Source organism: Sminthopsis crassicaudata, chromosome 5 (genome assembly GCF_048593235.1).
Source record: "Sminthopsis crassicaudata isolate SCR6 chromosome 5, ASM4859323v1, whole genome shotgun sequence".
NCBI lineage: Eukaryota > Metazoa > Chordata > Mammalia > Dasyuromorphia > Dasyuridae > Sminthopsis > Sminthopsis crassicaudata.
The window spans coordinates 294,105,169-294,125,610 of NC_133621.1; the positions used below are offsets into that span (position 1 = coordinate 294,105,169).

The 20,442-nt window shown below is 45.3% G+C and overlaps 1 protein-coding gene across 1 annotated transcript; it reads right to left on the bottom strand.

Moving 5' to 3' along the window:
* Window positions 1-499: 499 nt before the first annotated feature.
* RTCB (RNA 2',3'-cyclic phosphate and 5'-OH ligase) lies at window positions 500-19,566 on the bottom strand. The gene is made up of 12 exons (XM_074271509.1): window positions 19,364-19,566; window positions 16,628-16,706; window positions 14,725-14,792; window positions 13,252-13,351; window positions 12,359-12,515; window positions 11,536-11,692; window positions 10,283-10,442; window positions 8,688-8,863; window positions 6,705-6,893; window positions 5,873-5,983; window positions 3,147-3,266; window positions 500-2,326 (listed from the first exon to the last, which is right to left on the bottom strand). Exons 1-12 carry the CDS (start codon window positions 19,454-19,456, stop codon window positions 2,219-2,221), a joined length of 1,518 nt encoding a protein of 505 aa, XP_074127610.1. The 5' UTR covers window positions 19,457-19,566; the 3' UTR covers window positions 500-2,218.
* Between the last annotated feature and the right edge of the window lie 876 nt (window positions 19,567-20,442).

Consider the following 20,442-nt stretch of genomic DNA (forward strand, 5'->3'; position numbering starts at 1 on the left):
GGGCCACAAAGTGGCGCTCCAGGGAACAACGCTGGCTTGGAGCGGGTAACTTTGGGCAAATCCTCTCACCAGCTGCCTCTTCTGTGATGAGCTGGGGAAGGGAATGGCCCAGCCCTCCAGTGTCTGTCCAGAAAACTCCAAGTGGAACCCTGAGGGCCCAGCCCAACTGAACCAGACCTAGTCACCTGCCATTCCAGAAATCTGCCTATGTGGGAGAGGATGTTCCCACCAATCTCTACTTCTCATGAACGACCTTCCCCTCCTAGATACTACTTCTCTTCAAGCTCTTGTGGCAGTGGGAAATCCCGTCAGACTGGTAGGAGTCCCTTATACACAGGGATTTCAGTATTAGTCACCTGTTTTAACTCCAAGAGGGAAGAGACCAAGTGGTCCTCCTGATATAGGTGCCCAATCCTGCCCAGCCCACGGATTCCCCTGACTGTGTCCTGATGTGTCTGGGGCCCACCTGGCGGAGAAAGAAAAAGGCATTCACTCAGGCTTCATTTTCAGGCAATTTATTTTTAAGTTGTGTTTTTTGAATGGACAAAGAAAATCTTTTTAGAACAAGTGAATCCTAATGTTAGCTCCTTTTCTTCTACAAACTCAAATACCAACAAAGAACCAATATACGGCTTGGGTAAGACCAGGGAAGGAAAAACAGTTTCTCTAGTGGGTCAGAAAACAGCATGTCTGCAAACCACCAAAAAAAATACATTTCACAAAGTCCAATAAAAGTTAATTTTGTGTCATTAAAATGAGCTAAGCCATTATTTCCTGAACTGACGTCAGTCGGCTACGGGAAAGATTCTTGTTTTGAATTAGCTTCAAAAACAAGAGTTGCCAGGCAAGCCCCGAGATGTACCCTGGTGATTCTGGCCACACCAGACTGGGCTTCTCACTGTGAAGTGCCCTCCAGCGCCCACCACTGCCCAGGGGAGTGAGTCTGGTTTGAAGGAGTGTGTAATCTAAAACAATTACATCGTACCTCATCACTTGGTTACCCAGTGACACAAAAGTTTGTTTCCAAGGACAGGTGTAAAGAATTATACCTTCCCAAACATGCACCACATTTGAGAGGCGTGCCCCCCTGAAAGTGTTCCCGCCCAGGATGGAGAAGAGAACCTGGGAAAAGTACTTCAGTGAGATTAGGATGGAGAAGGGTGTGAACTTTACAAGAAGGCAGATCTGTCTCTATTAAGCTTGGTTTTTGGAAGCAGAAAAAAAGACCAGGAAAAATGGCAGCATCTGATGGCAATCCTGGGAAAAACTCATTTTCTTTATAAGCAAATTCTCTTGCGCTTCTGATATAAAGTATAAATAAGCTACGGTAGTTTTGTGACATTGCCACTTTTCTGGGCTGTTCAGATACACTAAGGCCTCAGTGCCAGGCCATCCGTTCACCACGAATGGCCCTTTATCAGTCCATGGAAGATCACAGAACAAGATCAGACCCACTTGGCAGCCCCAGGTTTATTACTGCTGCCAGGGGTCATGGGTCAGCCATGCTTAGCCACAGAGACCAGCCACTCTATGTGCCTGATGCAGTACTTGGAGTCATGGGGACACCTGTATCTACCATGACTTCAAGAACTTTTGCACACAGAGCCAGACCCAAGGAATATCATCTGTCACAGGCGTGAGGTCTCCAATTGGCAGGCCGCCCCAAACGTTGCTTTATATTTAGAAATAGGAAGGAAGCCCTGGTGATGGTAAACTGAAACACTTTGTCTTTCTACACTACTTTTCTCCCCTAGACTTACTCCCCCCCCCCTCCAACCCCCCACCCCAAAGGAAGCAAAAGTTACTCTTCAGAGAGAGTATCCCCTGAATTAAGAGCAATGGAAAACCTTTTAGACAAGGAGGCCCAGAGCCCCCATGGAACGTTCTGATGCTCATCTCAGCTACCAGAATAGGAACAAAACTCAGTATTAAGATAGGACTTCTTTTTAAGCGCTCGGATGGTGGGCCCTGGCTGGCCATGGTGAGTGGCTGTGGCCGGACCACCACAGCGGTAAGCACAGTCATTTATTCCTCTTTGAATGAGTCAGCGTGGCTTCTCTAAGCAGTGGCCCTTTACCACGCTGGGTCAGTCAGATTGGAATGAGAAATGGGCCAGGCACCCTCAGAATCAGGGAGGTCAGGAAATTTGGTGTCTTAAGTGTGCGTGAATGTGTGTCCGGGTTGGCGTCAGTGGTCTCAGCTGGGCCCAGTAGAGCTCTTAGCCTTTGATGACTGCGATTGGTCTCAGCTTAATTGCTTTCTTGCTGATTCCAGCATCATGGCAGGTATTTACGACATCTGTCACATTTTTATAGGACTCAGGAGCCTAAGAAGGAAAAAAATCCGAGAGATTTGTACAGGAAGTCTTTGAATCCTGCATACAGACAATATTTTTGAAAATGCATTTTCCTAATCAAACTTCCCACTCTTCTCTACAAAGACTATGCGTAAAACTTAAAATACAAGTATAACAATATAGTAAAGGCAATATTTATAAACCAGGACACCTTTCCCCACCCCCCAAGAGAACACTTTGCAAAGTATTTTACTATTTAACAAAGGAAAAACTTCTTTACTCTACCTCCTTCCCCCAAAAGTAAATTCAATTTGGGAAAATCTTGATGTTCCTCATCTGTGAAATGAGCTGGAGAAGGAAATGTCAAACAACTCCAGGATCTTTCCCAAGAAACCCCCAAATGGGGTCAGGAAAAATGAGGCATGACTGAACAACCACAAAATCTTAATGTTAGGAGTTGAAAACTTTTACTGAAAACAGTTCGTTTGGTCAGAAAGAAGTTTTTGAAGGGGGAATATCTAAATGATTTTACTCGGGGGCTTCACAACTTCTTGGCAGTGTTTGCTTACAACGAATGAGCGATTACCGTGAAATGATATTACTTTGCATGCCCTTATGTAGAATATGTTCATATATGGATCCTGTATACAACACAACAGACCAAGTCAGGATCCTTTCCACACTGAACCACAAATTAAGAGTGTAATTGAGAATACAATATATAGTCTAGTTTAAAAAACATATATAATTTACATGAATAGCAGCCACAATGTCCCTTAGTCATAATTGCTCCCAAACAAAGATAGAAAATGTAAAACTGTCACACGAAGGCCCATTAAATCTTCCTTACCTCTTCCATCACCAATTTAGGAGAAGCCACCCGGATTGCAATGCCCATGTCAGCCAATTTATCCAAAACATCCTGGAAGTCTAAGTTACGTCGAGATTTTGCTCGGGATAACGCACGACCCTGTGGGGAAAAGTATCAAAATTTTAATAACATAAACTAGGGACTGAGACTCTTCGGACTAAAGGACAAATACAAAGAAGTTTCTGGGCACACAAGTGCCCATGCAACAGGATACAACAAGTCTCTTCCAAAGACTGAGTCACATGTTATGATTCTGAATTCAATGCCAGTCTTTGAGAAATGTAGACTGGAAGAGTCCTGGGCAGACATGTAGGGCAGTTGTATGGCACCAGGCCGGCCCTGACTAAATACCACCGACTTCTTGGGATTGGTACAGCTTGCATATATATTATTAATCCCTTTTCACAGATAAAGAAACTTTAGTTTAGGGAAAAAGTCCCAAAGCTAGGAATCCAGAACTTCGCTCCAGGTCTTCTGGCAGAAAGAGTAAGGGCAGGGGCTCTTCACATAAGAGTAGCAGGGTGTGGTACGAGGGTCTGCAGGAAGCCTGACAGACGACAGATCATGGGCCCATGAAAGAGAAAGTGCTCAGAGACCAAGAACTCAGAGAACTGCTTATCTATTTAATAATGTCCTTAAGAATGGAGAAGAATCTAATCTGTTGGCAACATTCAACATCCTTTTTTTTTTTTTTTAAAGTAAAATATGTACAATCCTTTTAAACATGTTTATATATGTCATATGTTGTATAAGAAAAATCAGGTCAAGAGAAAAAAAAATATGAGAAAGAAAAAGCAAGCAAACAGCAACAAAAAAGGTGAAAATAGTCTGCTTCTATCTAGTTTCCAAAATTTCCTCTGGCTGTAGATGGCTCTCTCCATCTCAAGTCTCCTGTCCTTTTTATAGTATATTCTCACCAAGCAACCTCGTGCTTACTTTGTGGACTGGAGAAGATTTGGGAGGGTCACAACTGTTGGCCACCAATATTTTAACTGTCTTAGATAGAAGAGGGATTAGATTTATTCCACCTGGTTCCCCTAAAGCAGAATCAGATATAATGGGTGAAAATTACAAGGTGACAAATTGTGATTTAATGGAAGGAACTAGTAATCATAGGTCCATCTGAAAATGGAAGAAGCTGCTCTCCTGGAGGCTAGATGACCCCTTGATGGTTCAAAATAAATAATCTTTAAAGGCCTGAGATTAAAATGGTAAGAGTGAATGATAGCAGGGACAGGAGTTTGGCTACACATTTATGCATAAAGGTACGACTGGCAAAATGCATCAATTTATCTGATAACACAAAGTTGGGAGGAAGAGCTAAGTCATTGAATGACAAGATCCCAAAGATCTTGACAGGTGAAAGCACCACAGCAGTTACTATGATAAAATTCAAAATGGACAAATATAAAGTAGTCTTATACTTGAGTATCAAAAAATCAATTTCAAAGTATAAAATGGGAAGGCATAATTGAATAATTAAAAAAAAAAAAAAAAAAAAAAAAAGGACCTGAAGGTTTTAGCAGACTCAAGCTTAATGGGTCAGCAGTGTGGCCTGCATTAGGAAGTAGGAGCATGGTTTCCAGGAGGAAGGAAGGACAGCTCCTGCCTGCTGCCCTTGTCAGACCTTCTCTAAAATACCACAGAAGGAAAGACCCATAAGCTGGAGAGCAATCAGAGGCAGGGATGACCACGATGGCAAAGGGCCCAACATTGAAGCCTTAGGAAGATCAAGGTAAAGAATGGCACATATTTAATGTGGGGGTGCATGAGACTCTTATGGAAAAGGGAAAGACATTTAGAGCAGAACCAGAAGCTGAGGAGAAGAGGCTCAAGTGCTCCATGTATGAACAACCCCAAGAGGGGAGGGAGATGGCCACATCTCCCAGGGATGCTGTGGGGATTCATCTGAGACAAAGGCATGCAAGAGGCCAACAACCTCATTAGGACATTAAAGAGTCCTATTTAAAGAGGCTGGGAACAAGGGACAGATAACCTTTTCTGTAGCATAGATCTATCCAGTCACCAGGAAAACTTGGAAGCCTGGGAGCAGTCCCAGGGCTGGCAGGTCTGCAGTCAGTATTATCGGTCCCGGTTTATATGGACTCCTTTGAGGTTAGTTACAATGGGGCTGCAGGCCCTCCTGATTTCAAGGCCCCTTGCTACACCACTGTACTTCGGCTCTGAACTGACTGACATTTTGGCCCTCCCGGTCTGGCCAGTACAAGTGCATCGTGTGGCTCTCACCCCACGGAGGACACAGAGGAAGCAACTGCCAATGAACCTGCCTGGGAGGGAGTTTCCTGTGAACTATCTCCTCTGGCTTCCCAAAGGTCTGCCTTCCACATGTTCTGGATGTGTGAGAGAACCAGGACTGTGAGAGTGAAGCCTAGAAAGACCTGAGGCAAATGCAGGGGAGCTCTCTCTGTGCGGTCAGTCCTAGTCCTCATGTGTCAGCACCTGCCCAAGCATCACCTTCTGATCTCTGCCCTCTGACCCTCAAGTGCGTTTGGGGGGAGGGGGCTATCAGCTCACTTGCAAGGACCCAGCCCTGGGCCCCGGGTGAAGCCATTAGGGTCCTCTCTGTCCCTGCAGTGGTTCTGTAAACCTCTATGACCATCCATATGCACAGTAAAGCACACTCAGCAAGAAATGCGATATATTCCAGAAGGAATGGGAAATGAAAGTGGGGGACTTCAACTTACAGCTCCGTGACAGGTGGTTCCGAAGGTCTCAGTCATGCCCTGCTCGGTCCCAGTAAGAACATAGCTGCAGGTTCCCATGGTGCCCCCGATGAGCACTGGCTGTCCGGTCAGCTGAGGAACCAAACAAACCCACCACATGAAAATCAGAATAGCAAAATCCTCCAACATGCAGCTTCAAATCTCTCTGGTTTGGTTAGGTGGTAGGAGAATCGACACAGTTCCTAAACTGAGTAACTATCTCCCCACATTAAGACAGGGCAGGGACAGTACAACAAGCAGGGCTTAAAGTGCCAGTACTGATCTGCCATTCCCCTTTGAGGAAGTGGTCTCAGGGGTGGGAAGAAGAAGCCCCTTGGGGTCCTAGCATGAGGCCTGAGAAGGCAGAACAGGGAGAACAGAGAGAAGTGAGAAAGAGCTTGAAAGGTCCATGAGTTATTAACATTAATTACGAAGAAAGTCTCAGTGTCCTGGGCTGGAAAAGGCCTGACAGGGAGACAAGAGAGTCTGACACCAAAATAATAAGGAAAATAAAGAAAAGACTATGATTATCAGCCCTTGTTTGTCTCGGGATAATCCGGTTCAAAAACAAATTCATTGACTTTCACGTTAGTACAAAGATGGTATATATGGATGGATAAAATCACAGGGTCCTTAGGAAGCATCTAGAGGCAACCACACAAAGCCCCAAAGAATACACCTTCTCTGAGGCTCCTCTGTCCAGCGGGTAACATTCTCACGACTGGAGGGGCAGAGAGGCTAACAGCAGGCCAGCCTTCTTACTAGAAATGCTTCTTGTGGATTTCCCCTCCCCCTGCAAGGCCCAGTCCCTGACCTGGTAATCCACAGCGATGAGGGGGTGGTGTGGAGGGAAGGCCCTTGTGGAGCCCTTCCTGTGCACCAGCAGGGTCCGTTCCTTGCCGTCCACCACATGCTGCTCCACCTTGGCGATATTGTGGGAGACGTCATAGATTACGTGCAGGTCCAAGTCATCAGGGGTTGTGTTGAAGACCTTGGCAAAAGCCTAAGCAGGAGAAAGTTTGGTTTGGATTTCAAGCAGTCAGGACTGGTGCTCGCACACACGCACTTCCTCCCTTCTCCCCATATTGGCTCTTACCAGTTCAAATGGTCCAAGAAAGGCTAAGAAACTTGAAAGATAAAATCCCTCTCCACGATGGTGACTGGAGATGACCACTGCTCTACACTCTCTCATTGCACAGAGCCCCCAGAGTCCACAGGACAGTCTCCCCCTCTTGTCATCCCCACACCCTTGATCTTGCCTCTCTGGCGGTCTCCTTTTCAGGAGCTAAGCTTTACCCCCACTGGGTTAAGTTATTAATGAGGTTTCAAAGGACCCCCCCAAGGCTGCTGACTTGGCATCTCTTTGCAGGAGGATGACTAGCTGAGCAGTGGAGTCTCTATACTTCTATCTCTGTCCTCTGAGTTAAATCAAGGACAAAAGCCCTGGGTTGGGGGGTATCAGGAATCTCAAGGCCTGGAGGGAGCTGCCTTCCACAAAGAAATCCCAGGTTACCCATGAGTTTTTTGTTTTAACATGGGGCCTTGCCAGGTCCTTGGCTGCCCCATCTAACTTTCCAAAAGGTTTACTTTTGAGTCTTTAAAAAAAAGGTCAACTCTTATCTTCTACCATTATTGATTTGGTTTCCTAAAAAGTTAACATGTTACTCTGCATAAAGAGGAAACATCATCTCTGAGGAAAAGTCCTATGTTCCAAACAAGAAGATCAGACATTTTGCCTCCTTTGGCCTGGGCAGCACAGGGAGAAAGGAAGAGCTTTTTCACTTTTGCCCCAGGGAGGCCCTGAGCTTAGAGCACCACTGCTCTCTTGGGAGGGTTACACAGTTCTCTGGAATACTATGGAACTGAAAGCTAAAATACCTCTCAGAAAAAATGAAATCCAGCCCCAAAGAGAGCACAGTGCTAAACTTTTTCAGAAAAGAAGGAAGGCCAGGAACCCTGATGGCCGACAAGCGGCACCTCAGGAGGACTCACCAGTTCCCCACGTACTACTGGGGAGGTCACGCTTCTTACCAACAAACTGCAGAGCCATGTTCTCTAATTCCATTATCTTGGGGGGGGGGGGCAGATTTAGTTATAACTGTTTTATAATTAATTCACTAGAAGTTAATAGGAAGATCTTCTCCTGGCAACTTGTACAACAAACCCAAATCTCAAAGCTAACCTGGATGTCCTCATAGACAGTTGAGGGCTGCGAGGGGGTACCAGAGGGCACAGAGCACCAGCCCGGAGTCAGGGGAACTCCTTTCTGAATTCAAATCCAACCTTAGACATGTCCTTACAGTGTGACTCTGGGCAAGTCACTTTACCTTGTCTGCCTCAGTTTCCTCAGCTGTAAAATGAGCTGGAAAAGGATATGGTGAACCATTCCAGTTCTCTGCCAAGAAAAACCCAAATAGGGTCAGGAAGAGTCAACTGAAATGATTGAACAACAGTAGTTTTAAACTGAGCTGAAGTTCTTTAAAATTCCAACGTCTCAAGCATGGGGAGAAACATCCCTATAGCTGCAAGGAAACACGCTGCAGGGGAGAGTGGCTTTTGCATGGCTCCAGCCTCACCCCTCTGCCAAGTGTCTGCCCTCTTATCTACGGGGCATCTCAGTGGCTGCAATGAAGTTGGATAAGTGAAGGAAATGCTGATGTGTGGAGCCACCCTCCTTGCATGCCTGACCCTTATCATCTGAATGGCCAAAACAAAATTTTTCTACACGCCATGGCGAGAGCACAAGGCTACCAAACCCTGTCAGCAACACTTTCTCCAAAGAAGACTTGGAACCCACCTGTCGGGTCAGGAAGGTCATGGAAGAGCGGTTGACCCAGGCGTAGTTCCCAGCAGCGGCCATCCCCTTCAGGTAGTCCTGCCCCTCAGGGGAGCTGATCCGAGCACATGCTAACTGGCGGTCATTCACGATAATCTTGTCTCTCTTCATGGCCTTCTCCATGGCCACCAGCGCATCTGGGAGAGAGCAAACAAAGCCCCCTTTAGCCTTCAGGAGGAAGCGGCGGGGGTTGTTAAAGCACGTCATAGCACATAGATCTCATAGGCTTATTGTGAGGGAAGTGTTCTCTGCACCTTCAAATGCAATACAAGCACAAAGTCATTATATGGTTATGGTTATAAAGAAGTGAACCTGCAAGTCACCTTTAAGAGCATTTCAATACAAGAGTCCCCAGACGTGCAGAGCACCATGAGGTATCCAGCCATGTTATCTGGGTGTGCTTCCTGCCCACAGTGATCTTACACCCCATCATGGTTTGTGTACAGGCAGAAGTTAACGTGGACCATGTGAAACTGGACCAGAACTTTCTGTACAGGAATAGGCTGGGATAAGAACGTGAACAACAGAGTAATGTACAATTTGTTGTCCTCATTCCCATTGGGAGGCAGGTTGATGAGGGCTGGATTTCAAGAAGTGATGAGTTAATCCCATGAAATACCAGAATACACAGAGATAAGATTATTTTAAAATTCCAATACTTGTGGAGGGAAAAGTACCACAGACCACAATGTTCTATGATCCGAGAGTTTGTACTAAGTGACTCCGGTGTGCCTACCCTTAAGGGGCTGACAACCTCATGGAGGAGACAGCATGGAACCAAACTAGAGACAGTGAAGAAAGGAAGGGCTGGCACTCAGGGGACTGGGAAAGGCCAAGAGAGAACACTCCAGGGACAGGGCACGGCAGAGAAAATCCGTCAGGAAGGCAGATGGAGGAGCAGCTGAGGGCCAATCACAAGATGGTAGATTGCAGAAGGTATAAGACAGCAGCCACGGAAGGGGATGTGAGCTCTGCAGTCTCTTGAACCTTTTCCACTGCTGCTAGGCTGGTATCCTGAGACCTTCTTTTCCAGTCTCTATTCCCTCGGAGCCAGCCACTGCACTTCTGTCAGATCTTTCTTCTCTTAGCAAATAGCTGGCCACATCTAAGCTCTGATAGAACCTTTCAAGAGCTCTTTATTGCCCCAACTAAAGTGACCCCTTTGTAGCTTGGCCCCATAGCCTCCTATCCCACTTCCATGCCTTTGTCTATGGAGCACCCTTGCTCCCACCTGGCCCTTCCAGGCCCACTTTCAATGCGGAGTATCTGCTGAATGATCCTTCCTCATCCCTCAGACCTCACACAGCATAGGTTTACAGGTCTTATACCTCCCATAAGAGTTTACAATGTATCTTTTTATATTTGATTTGTGTATTGACCCCCTCCCCTGCTCCCCAAAAGCTGGAACTAATGGTGTCTTGGCCAGATCACTGTATCTCAGCCAGTATCCAACTCATGACATCTACAAACACAATACCCACAGGTGCTCAACCTGCCTCCAGCATCTGTTAACATCATCAAGTCCCATTAGGCCCAAGATCAGGGCCAGACCGTACCTGTAGCTACTTGATGGCCCAGGCCTCTGCTGCCGCTATGGATCATCACACACACCTGTCCCTTATGGTCAATGCCCATCTTCTTAGCAGCATACTCATTAAAAATCTCATCCACAACTTGAATTTCTGCATAATGATTTCCTGCTCCCAGAGTTCCAAGCTGTCAATTCAAACAACAACAACAAAAATCACCTCCCGTGGTAAAATGATTCCCATTTAAATCACATGGCAGGCCAAAATCCCATTACAACAAAAAACATCACAGATGAGGTCCGATAGCAAAAACTTCTAAGCCCCAGCTGATGGCTTACTTCCAGTGATATTTGAGCTAACAAAAACAATTCAGACAATGCCTTATTAGTTTGCTGATTATTACAGATGTTAGATACATTATATATACAGAAAACGCTTGACAAGTATACGTTCTCATTTGTTTTGTTTCCCAGTTGAAACACCATCAGCTACAAGGGAAAGTTCACTTTATAGGTAGAAAGACTCCTTGGCTAAAAATCTTACTGACTCCAATATGAGCAAACATTCTAGATTTGGGAGCAATCAAAGTTTAGGATAATTTCAACAAGGAGGAGGCACATTTAGTCTCTAACACAAAAAAATTCAGGATCATAAAAGACTCTTTATACAATCAGTGAATGAATGTGAAGTTAGGGATAGCAGAAGGACATCATGGTTCACACCTGTGTTTTTGTATTGTCCTAACACCTACATTTCTGTAGAAAGATGTTCCTGGGGCAGCTAGGTGGCGCAGTGGATAGAGCACCAGCCCTGAAGTCAGGAGGTTCTGAGTTCAAATTTGCTCTCAGACACTTAATACTTCCTAGCTGTGTGACCCTGGGCAAGTCACTTAACCTCAATTGCCTCAGGGGGAAAAAAAAAAAAAAAAAAAGAAAGATGTTCCTGCCCTCTTTTTTCTTTTTTTTTAATCTGGGGCTCTTTTGGCATGGAACCCATAACATCGGGCTATCATCCATCAAGATGGTGGGAGTGGCAGTAATCATCCACTGGCACCACCATTAAGAATTGGGGTATTTGTCAACAGTTTCTAGGTTGATAGAAAAATGACATTACTCCCAAGAAGCTGAGGCCCCAGCTAGGCTCCAGGTTCCCCTCCTGGTGCTTTTCCTCTAGGCTAGATGTGTGGGGATATGGCCATAAAATGAAACAAGGATTTTAAATAAAAAACAATGTGGAGAAGCGGTAGCTGAAGGACCCAAAGGGTTATCTAGGCAGGTTACCTGAGGAAGGCCTCTCTTCTTAGCCCTGGCAGAGACCTTGTTGGGGTCGGCCTGCAGCATACGCCCATATTCCTCACAGTGCTCCTTGTCCTCTGCCCAGGCATAGCCCTCTCGGAGAGACCAGTCCACCCCCATCTCCAGAGCCTCCTCTAAGTCCCTGAAATAAAAGTGCTGTGGTCACCAAAAGGTCAAAAACTAGGCTGCGCCACTGACAAGTGCTGTTGCCAAGGTCTCTAAAGGCAAATGGAACACTGACTACCAGGACGTGTTCTGGCCCTTTCCCATCCCAGAGCTCACTGGACCCTGAGCCCCAAGGGATGGGAAGCAGGAAACCCCATGCAGCATGAGGGAGAGGCAACAGCTTCAGAGCCTCCTCAGATTGCACAAACCAATATTGCACGAACAGGGCCGTGATGTTTTGTGCCCCCTGTGATATTTCACGTTTCAGCCAGCCTGCTCCCCTGCTCCCTGTGGAGAATCAGCCTTGCAAGGGTTGTTGCCTACTCCCAAGCTGCCCTGCTTCTCTGCAGCATTGTGAATCTCAGCCTTTGGCCACACATCCTGTCCACTATGGCCTTTAATCCACCATTAAGGTCCTCTACACCGTGTGATCCTGGCAGGTCACTCTACCCCAACAAAACAAAACAAATCAAGAAGACACTGTTAATGCTCCAAGTCCATCACATTCAACTCCAAGAGACGTGACTGGAATCTTTGGGACACTGCAATTCTCCCAGTCAGAGGGTTTCCACTGGGAGCTTAAAAAACAACACAGACAAACCCTTCTCCTCCCAAACCTATGCCCAGTAGCTTTTGCCCTTACTTGGCATTCATTGGAATAACTCCTTTGGATCCCACCCCAACGGGAATGTGGTCAAACATGGCCTGGGCAAGCTGTTCCTTCACGGGCTGGACGTCGCTCTCATCCAGGTTGGTTCTCAGCAACCGGACCCCGCAGTTGATGTCAAATCCGACACCACCTATGGCAAAAAAAAAGCACCCAAACCAAATCAGTAAGTCTGGGCACCTGGTAGGTACAGGAAGGAAGCAGAAATAAGGTAGATGGAAGACAGGGCGATGTCTGGGGGCTGTCTAAGCTCTCGGAATTGGAGTTTCTTTATCTGTAAAATAAAAACATGACTAGTGCCTTATACTTGCCTTACAGGTACATCTGGAGGAAAGGACTTTTTAAGGTTCTTGATAACTATGAGGATTTACTGAGAAGGAAATATCAATACTTCAGTTGCTTCTGACCAGGCAGAACCTTTTATTTTATTTTAACTTTTGTTTCTGTTACCACAAAGTAGAATCAACTATATTAAGGTCGCTAAGACAAATAATGCAGCAAAATTTGGTACAATTAGGAGCCTAAAAGGTAGTACTGAATCAGTGAACACTGTCCTAGAATAGGAAACACGACATAGATGTAACTTTTAATTCCTAATTAAAACTCTTTCAAAGCAACAATCAATATTTTGGAGCAGTTTTTTTTTTTTTTTTTTTTTTTCATGATTATCTAACAGCAGGGATCAGTATGCAGCTGGAAGATGGATGTTTCAGTAAATGTCCATGTAATTCAATGTTATAATCCATATTGACTGCCTATTTCCTTTCTCAATGGAATGGAGAAAAATTACCGTACTGCTGATCATGGACTTTGGTCCACAGAGAGGTGATCAATAAGCAGGATGGGGTGGAGGGAATCCATGACCTTACCTGGGGACACCACAGCTTCTGGGTCATTCATATCAAAGGCAGCCATATTCCCAATAGCAAATCCATAACCAGAATGGACATCAGGAAGCCCAATAGATCTCTGAAAGACATTTTAGAACATCTACAACCATGGACTATCTTTTCTTAAGAGTCTTTCAAAGCCTCTTCCTTTCACTCTATTTTTCATCTAAGTTCACCCACTACTAATCAAGATTGGCCAGCCTATCCTATAATAATACTTCTGAACCTAAATCACATGAGGGCTCACAATGTCCAGTTTAGTAATCAGAATGTTTTCTTGTCTACTTAGAGCTCACAAGACTTTCTTTAAGGGTAAAATCCTCCATATACAAAGTTGAAAATGGGAAAGGCACTTTAGTACAGCTCCTGAATAAATATGAACTCCAATCAGAAGCCAAAAAGTTACAGGCTGCTGAGAATTAATTTTTCCTGACTGAAGATGGCAGACATTTTTCATTTACTCTGAGAACATTCTAAAAAGTAACCCATGGCTAGCGTGAATCATGATAATGTAGAACTAAGATGATGAATTTATCAACAGAAATAAGATCTAATGGGAGAACATTGGGCTTGGATAAAACCCTGACTCTGATGTTTACTAAACCCCAAATGGGAACAATATTATTCACAATAACAATCCCACAGGGTTAAAAGAAGCTGCTTTCTTTGCAAATTTTAAAGCTCTAAAGAAGTTTAATTGTCATTACTACAATTACTGGATTGTTTACATCAGTGGTTCTCAAACTATGGCCTGTGGGCCAGATGCGGCCTGCCGGGTTATGGCAAATGGGCTGCAGGGCAGAGACAGAGTGTGAGCTTTTGTTTTTACTCTAGTCTGGCCCTCCCACAGTCTCAGGGACAGTGAACTGGCCCCTATTTAAAAAGTTTGAGGACCACTGGTTTACATCATGTGATTTCTATTTGTTTCCAAGATCTAATGACAGCTGCACCATACAACTGTGCATAATTAACATGAAGAAAAATGACCAATGTCTTTTTCTACAGCTTTAGGAGATGCTGATGGATCCAGAGCATGGGAGAATGAGTGTACTAGATGTGTGGTCATTTATAAGGAGCTGTGGGGCCCCTCACATACTTCCTGGGCCACTATCTCCCTTTACCAATAAATATGTCCAGAAAAAGTTGTCTCTTCCATCTCAAGCCTTAACTCTCCACCCCCATTTCCACTCATGCTCCTACTATTCTCTTTGAATACGGCAACACATGATAATTACTGCACAAAGTGATTAATCAAATGTAATATTAAGCAATCAAAGAAAAAAAAATCAGCTTAATTAGTTCTGAATTTGTATGACTTTTAGCTAAGTAAAGCTACCAAGTCTAAGTATTCAATTAGAAAACTCTTAAGATTCCCAAGTACCCACAATCAGCACCCAGCCATTTTAGACAGAATGGAAATGTCAGCAGCAAAATTCTGAACTCTTGACTCACATGAACAATCCCAGGTAAGGCTGCCACGTTGCCAATCTGTTTCATTGCTGGCAGGAAGCCACCAACACCTAAAGAAGTGAAAAAAAGAAAGAAGAGTATTTTCATTTTTAGAACACTTCTGTAAATAACATTCATAATTTACTAAGAGGGTAGGAACAGTTTTTCTTGTCTCAAGAGCACAACTTAAATCAAGCAACTCATATCACGTGGTAGAGAAGGGAGAGTCCACAGGTAACAAATATCCTGTTAGGCAAGGACAAGGAAATGAGGATAAGTGGACTAAAGCCTACGGGCCATGGTGCCACTTTACAGAAATCTACAGAGGTGGCTTACCAATATGCCCATAGAGAAGCAGCTGCTGTGAGGTGTCAAGTATGTGGGGCCCAGATGGAGTCAACAGAGAGCTTGGCTTGACCCCCACAGCACTGACTTGCTCAGGGTCCGGTTAATGAATTCCTCTTTTGCCCTCAGCTACTAAATGGGGATATTTCTATGACCCACCAGGAGGCGCCCTAGGCACTGTTACCACATTGGCAGGCGAGGAAGTTGAGCCTCAAAGAGGTCAGATCAGCGAGCCAGAGGCCTGTAAGCAGCAAAGTGCTATAAGGGAGGGTCAGACCCAGACTCCCCTAACTCCACACCCAGCCAGTGCTGTAAGGGATGATGGACTAGGCCTGGACAAGCTCTCAAAAGCTAGCCTAGAAACTTCCTAGCTGGGTGACTTTAGGCAAGTCACTATTTGTCTGTTTCCTCATGTGTAAAATGAGGATAACAATAGCACCTACTTCCCAGGGTTGTTTTGAGGATCACATGAGGTATTATTTGTTTAAGAGAATATAGGCTTGACACAAAGTTCAGCACGTAACAGACATCTAACCAGGGTTTATTCCCTTCCTGTGTCTTACACTACACACCCTGCTGCCTCATCAAAGTATATAAATGGCCTTCTTATATATAGTGTATATAAAGCACTAGTGATCTACACATATCTGAGTTAATGCAGTTATCCTCATTTCCTTCCCTGGAAGTAAGCTTCATATTTGAGGATAAATGTCCCATCTCAAGCTCATCTTCTCTATTATAATTTTTTTTTCCTTGAGGCTGGGGTTAAGAGACTTGCCCAAGGTCACACAGCTAGGAAGTGTTAAGTGTCTGAGACCACATTTGAACTCAGGTCCTCTTGACTTCAGGGCTGGTGCTCTGGCCACTGAGCCACCTAATGGCCCTTCTACTATGATTTTCCTTACAGAAGACCACAAAGGTCTGATGTGGCAGTCAGCATTTGAATCTAGACCTCTGCCTCTAGTCCACGGTGCCTCTTTCTTCAGACAATCAGACAATATGCATGTGAGAGGATTACATATTTGGGGGGTTCAGCTCAACTCATTCATGCTTCTTATATAAAACTATTGTGACATGGGAGCCACCTGTCAGCAGCTGCTACAGGTCTAACTCAGACCTGTAGAATGGATCTCTTCATGTTGGAGGATGAGGAGGATACAAGGAGGCTGAGAGGCCTCCAATTTATTTCATTCCCAGTCCACAAGCAACACCTGTGTCAGTAAAGGCTGCTTTGCAACTCCTTCAGGTGTGGAGGCTCTCAGAGAATTGACCTGCCCTTCACCTAGGCATGGTCCTTAACATAAAACACCTATCAATTTTTACAAAAGCAAGAAAGGTTTTTGTTTGCTGTTAAATGATACTATTTTGTATTTATTTCACCAGAAGTAAATACTTCTTTGTTATGATTTCAATCCTTGGTTATTACTCTGGTTGAGGTTTGTTTGTTTGTCTTTTAAAATAAAATCAAAATGTACTTCAGTTCTTTACCCAAAGAGGAGGGATGACGGGGCATTTGATGAGTAGAAAAATCAATTCTTTGCACCCTCCTTGGTGTACTTACCCCCACCTCGGCAGGCATTTCTTAACTCCTCAAACATTAGTTTCTCCAGCGGATCATTCACATAGAACACTCCTTCCACCTGGAGCCAAACACATAGGAAAAGGAAACCATATTATTTATAGAACATGCATGCATCAAACTGCACAAAAAGTGATAGAGAAACCCAGAATTCTCCCCCCCCCCTTGCTGGGGTTAAGTGACTTGCCCAGGGTCACACAGCTAGTGTCTGAGATTTGAACTTCGGTCCTCCTGAATCCACTGCGCCACCTAGCGGCCCCAGAACCCAGAACTCTTAAAGAGAACGCATGCAGGACATAATTTCTCTGGTCTCTCCTGCTCCATACTTTTATTACTTGGCTTGCAAAGTGATTATATTGTCTTCTACAATAAGGAATAGATCTAAGTTGGGAGATGGGAAAAGGGGCAGACTTTTTTTTTTCCCCCAAATAGAAAACCGATACTATATATGGAATGAAGCATCTTGGGGGAAGGGCTGTTCTTTCCTTTGTCTCCCCAGTGTCTGACACTGTACAAAGCAGAAAGGCTTCATTATGAAAAGCCTTACATTGAATACAGCAATAAAACATGGAATTTATAACTATAAAACAAATAGCACTGCAATCTACAGAACAGGGCAAAGTTCTAAGTGGCCTTGTGTTCCCAAAGCAGCCAGCAGTAACAAACCGACTCTAGCAACTCAATAACAAATTTTGATAAAACCAGTATATTTCCCTGGCCTTAAAAATGAAAATAGATTTGTTCAACAAATATAAATTTACTAATGCCAAATAGTGTCAAAGGAGTAGGATAAACACCGAGGAATGTTCAGATAAGAAACACAAATAGAGGCAGGAAATGTGCCGTGAGCTTGAGATGAGTTTAGAGAGGAAAGAAAAGGGAAGGGGGAAGGAAAAAAAGGTATTATATAATGCCCACTCTGTAACAGATTTTTTAAAAACCACCATCTCATTTGATCTTCACAATAATCCTGCAGAATAGATATTATCATACCCATTTTATAGTTGAGGAAACAGAGGTTAATGACTTGAGCAGAGTCATATGGCTAATGTCTGGGGCTGAATTTGCACTCTTCCTAACTCTGCATTCCTCTCTCTACCCACTTATTCACTAGTTGTTCTAAGACCTTAAACCAGCGGTCCTCAGACTTGTTAAATAGGGGCCAGTTCCGTGTCCCTCAGACTGTGGGAGGCCGGACTGTAGTAAAACAAAAGCTCACACTCTGTCTCCGCCCCTCAGCCCATTTCCCATAACCCAGCGGGCCGCATCTGGTCCACGGCGTAGTGTGAGAACCCTTGTCTTAAACTCGGTATGAACGCAGCGAGCTCCTTGAAGCTGAGAGGTTAACTTCCTAGTCCATGGTCACACAGCTGGTATCTAAGATGGGATTTGAATTCAGGCCTTCCCAACTGCAAATCCAGGCCTGCTTCTTACTATCACCCTAGTGGGATGCAGAGGGAAGATTGTTTCTCTCGGGGAGGATGAGGGAGGACTTTGTGGAAGTGACGACTGAACTGGGTCTTGAAAGATGGGGAGAGTGTGTGAGGGGCGTGGGGGAGGACAGAAGAATGGCGGGGAATCTGGCACGTGGGATGGAGGGGCCGTGAGTAGAAAACATGTAATACAACAGCTTGGTATATTTGGGGTCAGGGAGAAGTCACAATTATTTCACTGGCATAACCTTGTTCTGTTAATACAACAGATTTTAGAATTACAAGAAACGTCCACACTTTTTTTTTAAGCGGAGATAAAGATGCTACTGGCCAATGAAAGGATGATAAAACCCAGTATTTTATCATCTAAGGAACGCGCTGTTCCCGTCTATCATGTTTATCAGATGGGAAAATCATTAGGGTCCGAACTGCAGGAAGCACTGAGTCTGGAGAAAGTTCTCATCTGGCTCAGGGTCAGGCTGTTCCCGGAAGCAAGTTACGGGAGGGATTCTGCAAGAGCCTCATCAATGACTAGAGCAGGGGCACGTTTACTGTGAAAATGTTTATTGCTGTCATTTGTTTGCCTCCCCTCCCCCCCCCCCATCCAGTCAGGTTCAGGCTTTTTCACTTTCCTCTACGAGTCCCCACGTCGGGTGGCGTTGCGGACTGTCCCGCAGGAGGCCTGAGCTCCAGGAGGGCGGGGACATGTCGGGCCCGGCTTCCCCGCCCGCAGATCGGCGCCTGGCACTAAGTAGATGCTAAATATGCTTATTGACCACGGTTTCCCCTCCCGGTTAGTCTTTCTGTAAACGCCGCTCCCACACAGCTCGGCACAGCGCCTCTTACTCTATCTTTAATGACTGACTGATCATCATCGCCTCCCCCAAAGTACTCTGCATATCACAGGATCTGAGATTTGGCGCTTCAGGGGAGACAACCAAGTACGACTACATCAAGTAACATTTATTAAGCGCCTACAAGCCACGGCTAATAAACGCAGCCTGAAGGAGATTAGAGGGGACGCCCCGTTATTGGGTGGGGCGGTGCGAGATCGTGACGTGGGGGGGAGGGGCCGCTCCGGCCACCATTGGGGGATCATCCGGTCAATCAACGATGGGAGGGACCACGTGGTCCCACCTTCACGGGGTCGGGCGCAATCTCCGAAGAAACTGAGGCACAGCTAGGTCTATTCAAAGACACGTCCCGCCCCGCCCCCGGGGACCCTCGGGGCGGGGAGAGAGAGGCCGGGCTGTGGCCGGGGCCAGGCCAGGCAGGACCCGCTCACCTGCATGTTGGGCACGAAGCCCTTCTTGATCCTCCAGCAGTTCTTATGGATCTTGTCCAGAAACTGGAGCTCGTCATTGTAGCTGCGGCTCATGGTGGCTCAGCTCTCGGGCCCGGCTCCTCCTCAGGTGAACCGGTTCCAGTAGCCCGGCGCTACGCTGCCGTACTGACTGCGCCGGCGCCGGCGCCGATGGCCGCGGCGTGTGAGAAACGGAAGCGGAAGCGGCGGTGACGAGGCGCGGCGAGGCTCAAAAGACTCTCGAGCGAAAGCCTTTTGACTTCAGTAAGCTTTGACTGCCCCCTAGTGGCACCCCTCCCATTTCTCCTGCTCTCCCCCTCTTTTCTTTCTCCTCTCCTCTTTCCCTTTTTCTTCTTTTCTTTCTCCTCTTTCCCCTTCTCTTTTTTCCTTCTCTCCTCTTTCCCTTCTCTTTTCTTTCTTCTCTTTCCCTTTTTCTTCTTTTCTTTCTCCTCTTTCCCCTTTTCTTCTTTTCTTTCTCCTCTTTCCCTTCTCTTCTTTTCTTTCTCCTCTTTCCCTTTTTCTTCTTTTCTTTCTCCTCTTTCCCTTTTTCTTCTTTTCTTTCTCCTCTTTCCCTTTTTCTTCTTTTCTTTCTCCTCTTTCCCCTTCTCTTTTTTCCTTCTCTCCTCTTTCCCTTCTCTTTTCTTTCTTCTCTTTCCCTTTTTCTTCTTTTCTTTCTCCTCTTTCCCCTTTTCTTCTTTTCTTTCTCCTCTTTCCCTTCTCTTCTTTTCTTTCTCCTCTTTCCCTTTTTCTTCTTTTCTTTCTCCTCTTTCCCTTTTTCTTCTTTTCTTTCTCCTCTTTCCCTTTTTCTTCTTTTCTTTCTCCTCTTTCCCCTTCTCTTCTTTTCCTTCTCTCCTCTTTCCCTTCTCTTTTCTTTCTTCTCTTTCCCTTTTTCTTCTTTTCTTTCTCCTCTTTCTCCTTTTCTTCTTTTCTTTCTCCTCTTTCCCTTCTCTTCTTTTCTTTCTCCTCTTTCCCCTTCTCTTCTTTTCCTTCTCTCCTCTTTCTCTTTTCTTTTCTCTCTCCACTTTCTCTTTTCTTTTCTCTCTCCACTTTCCCTTCTCTTT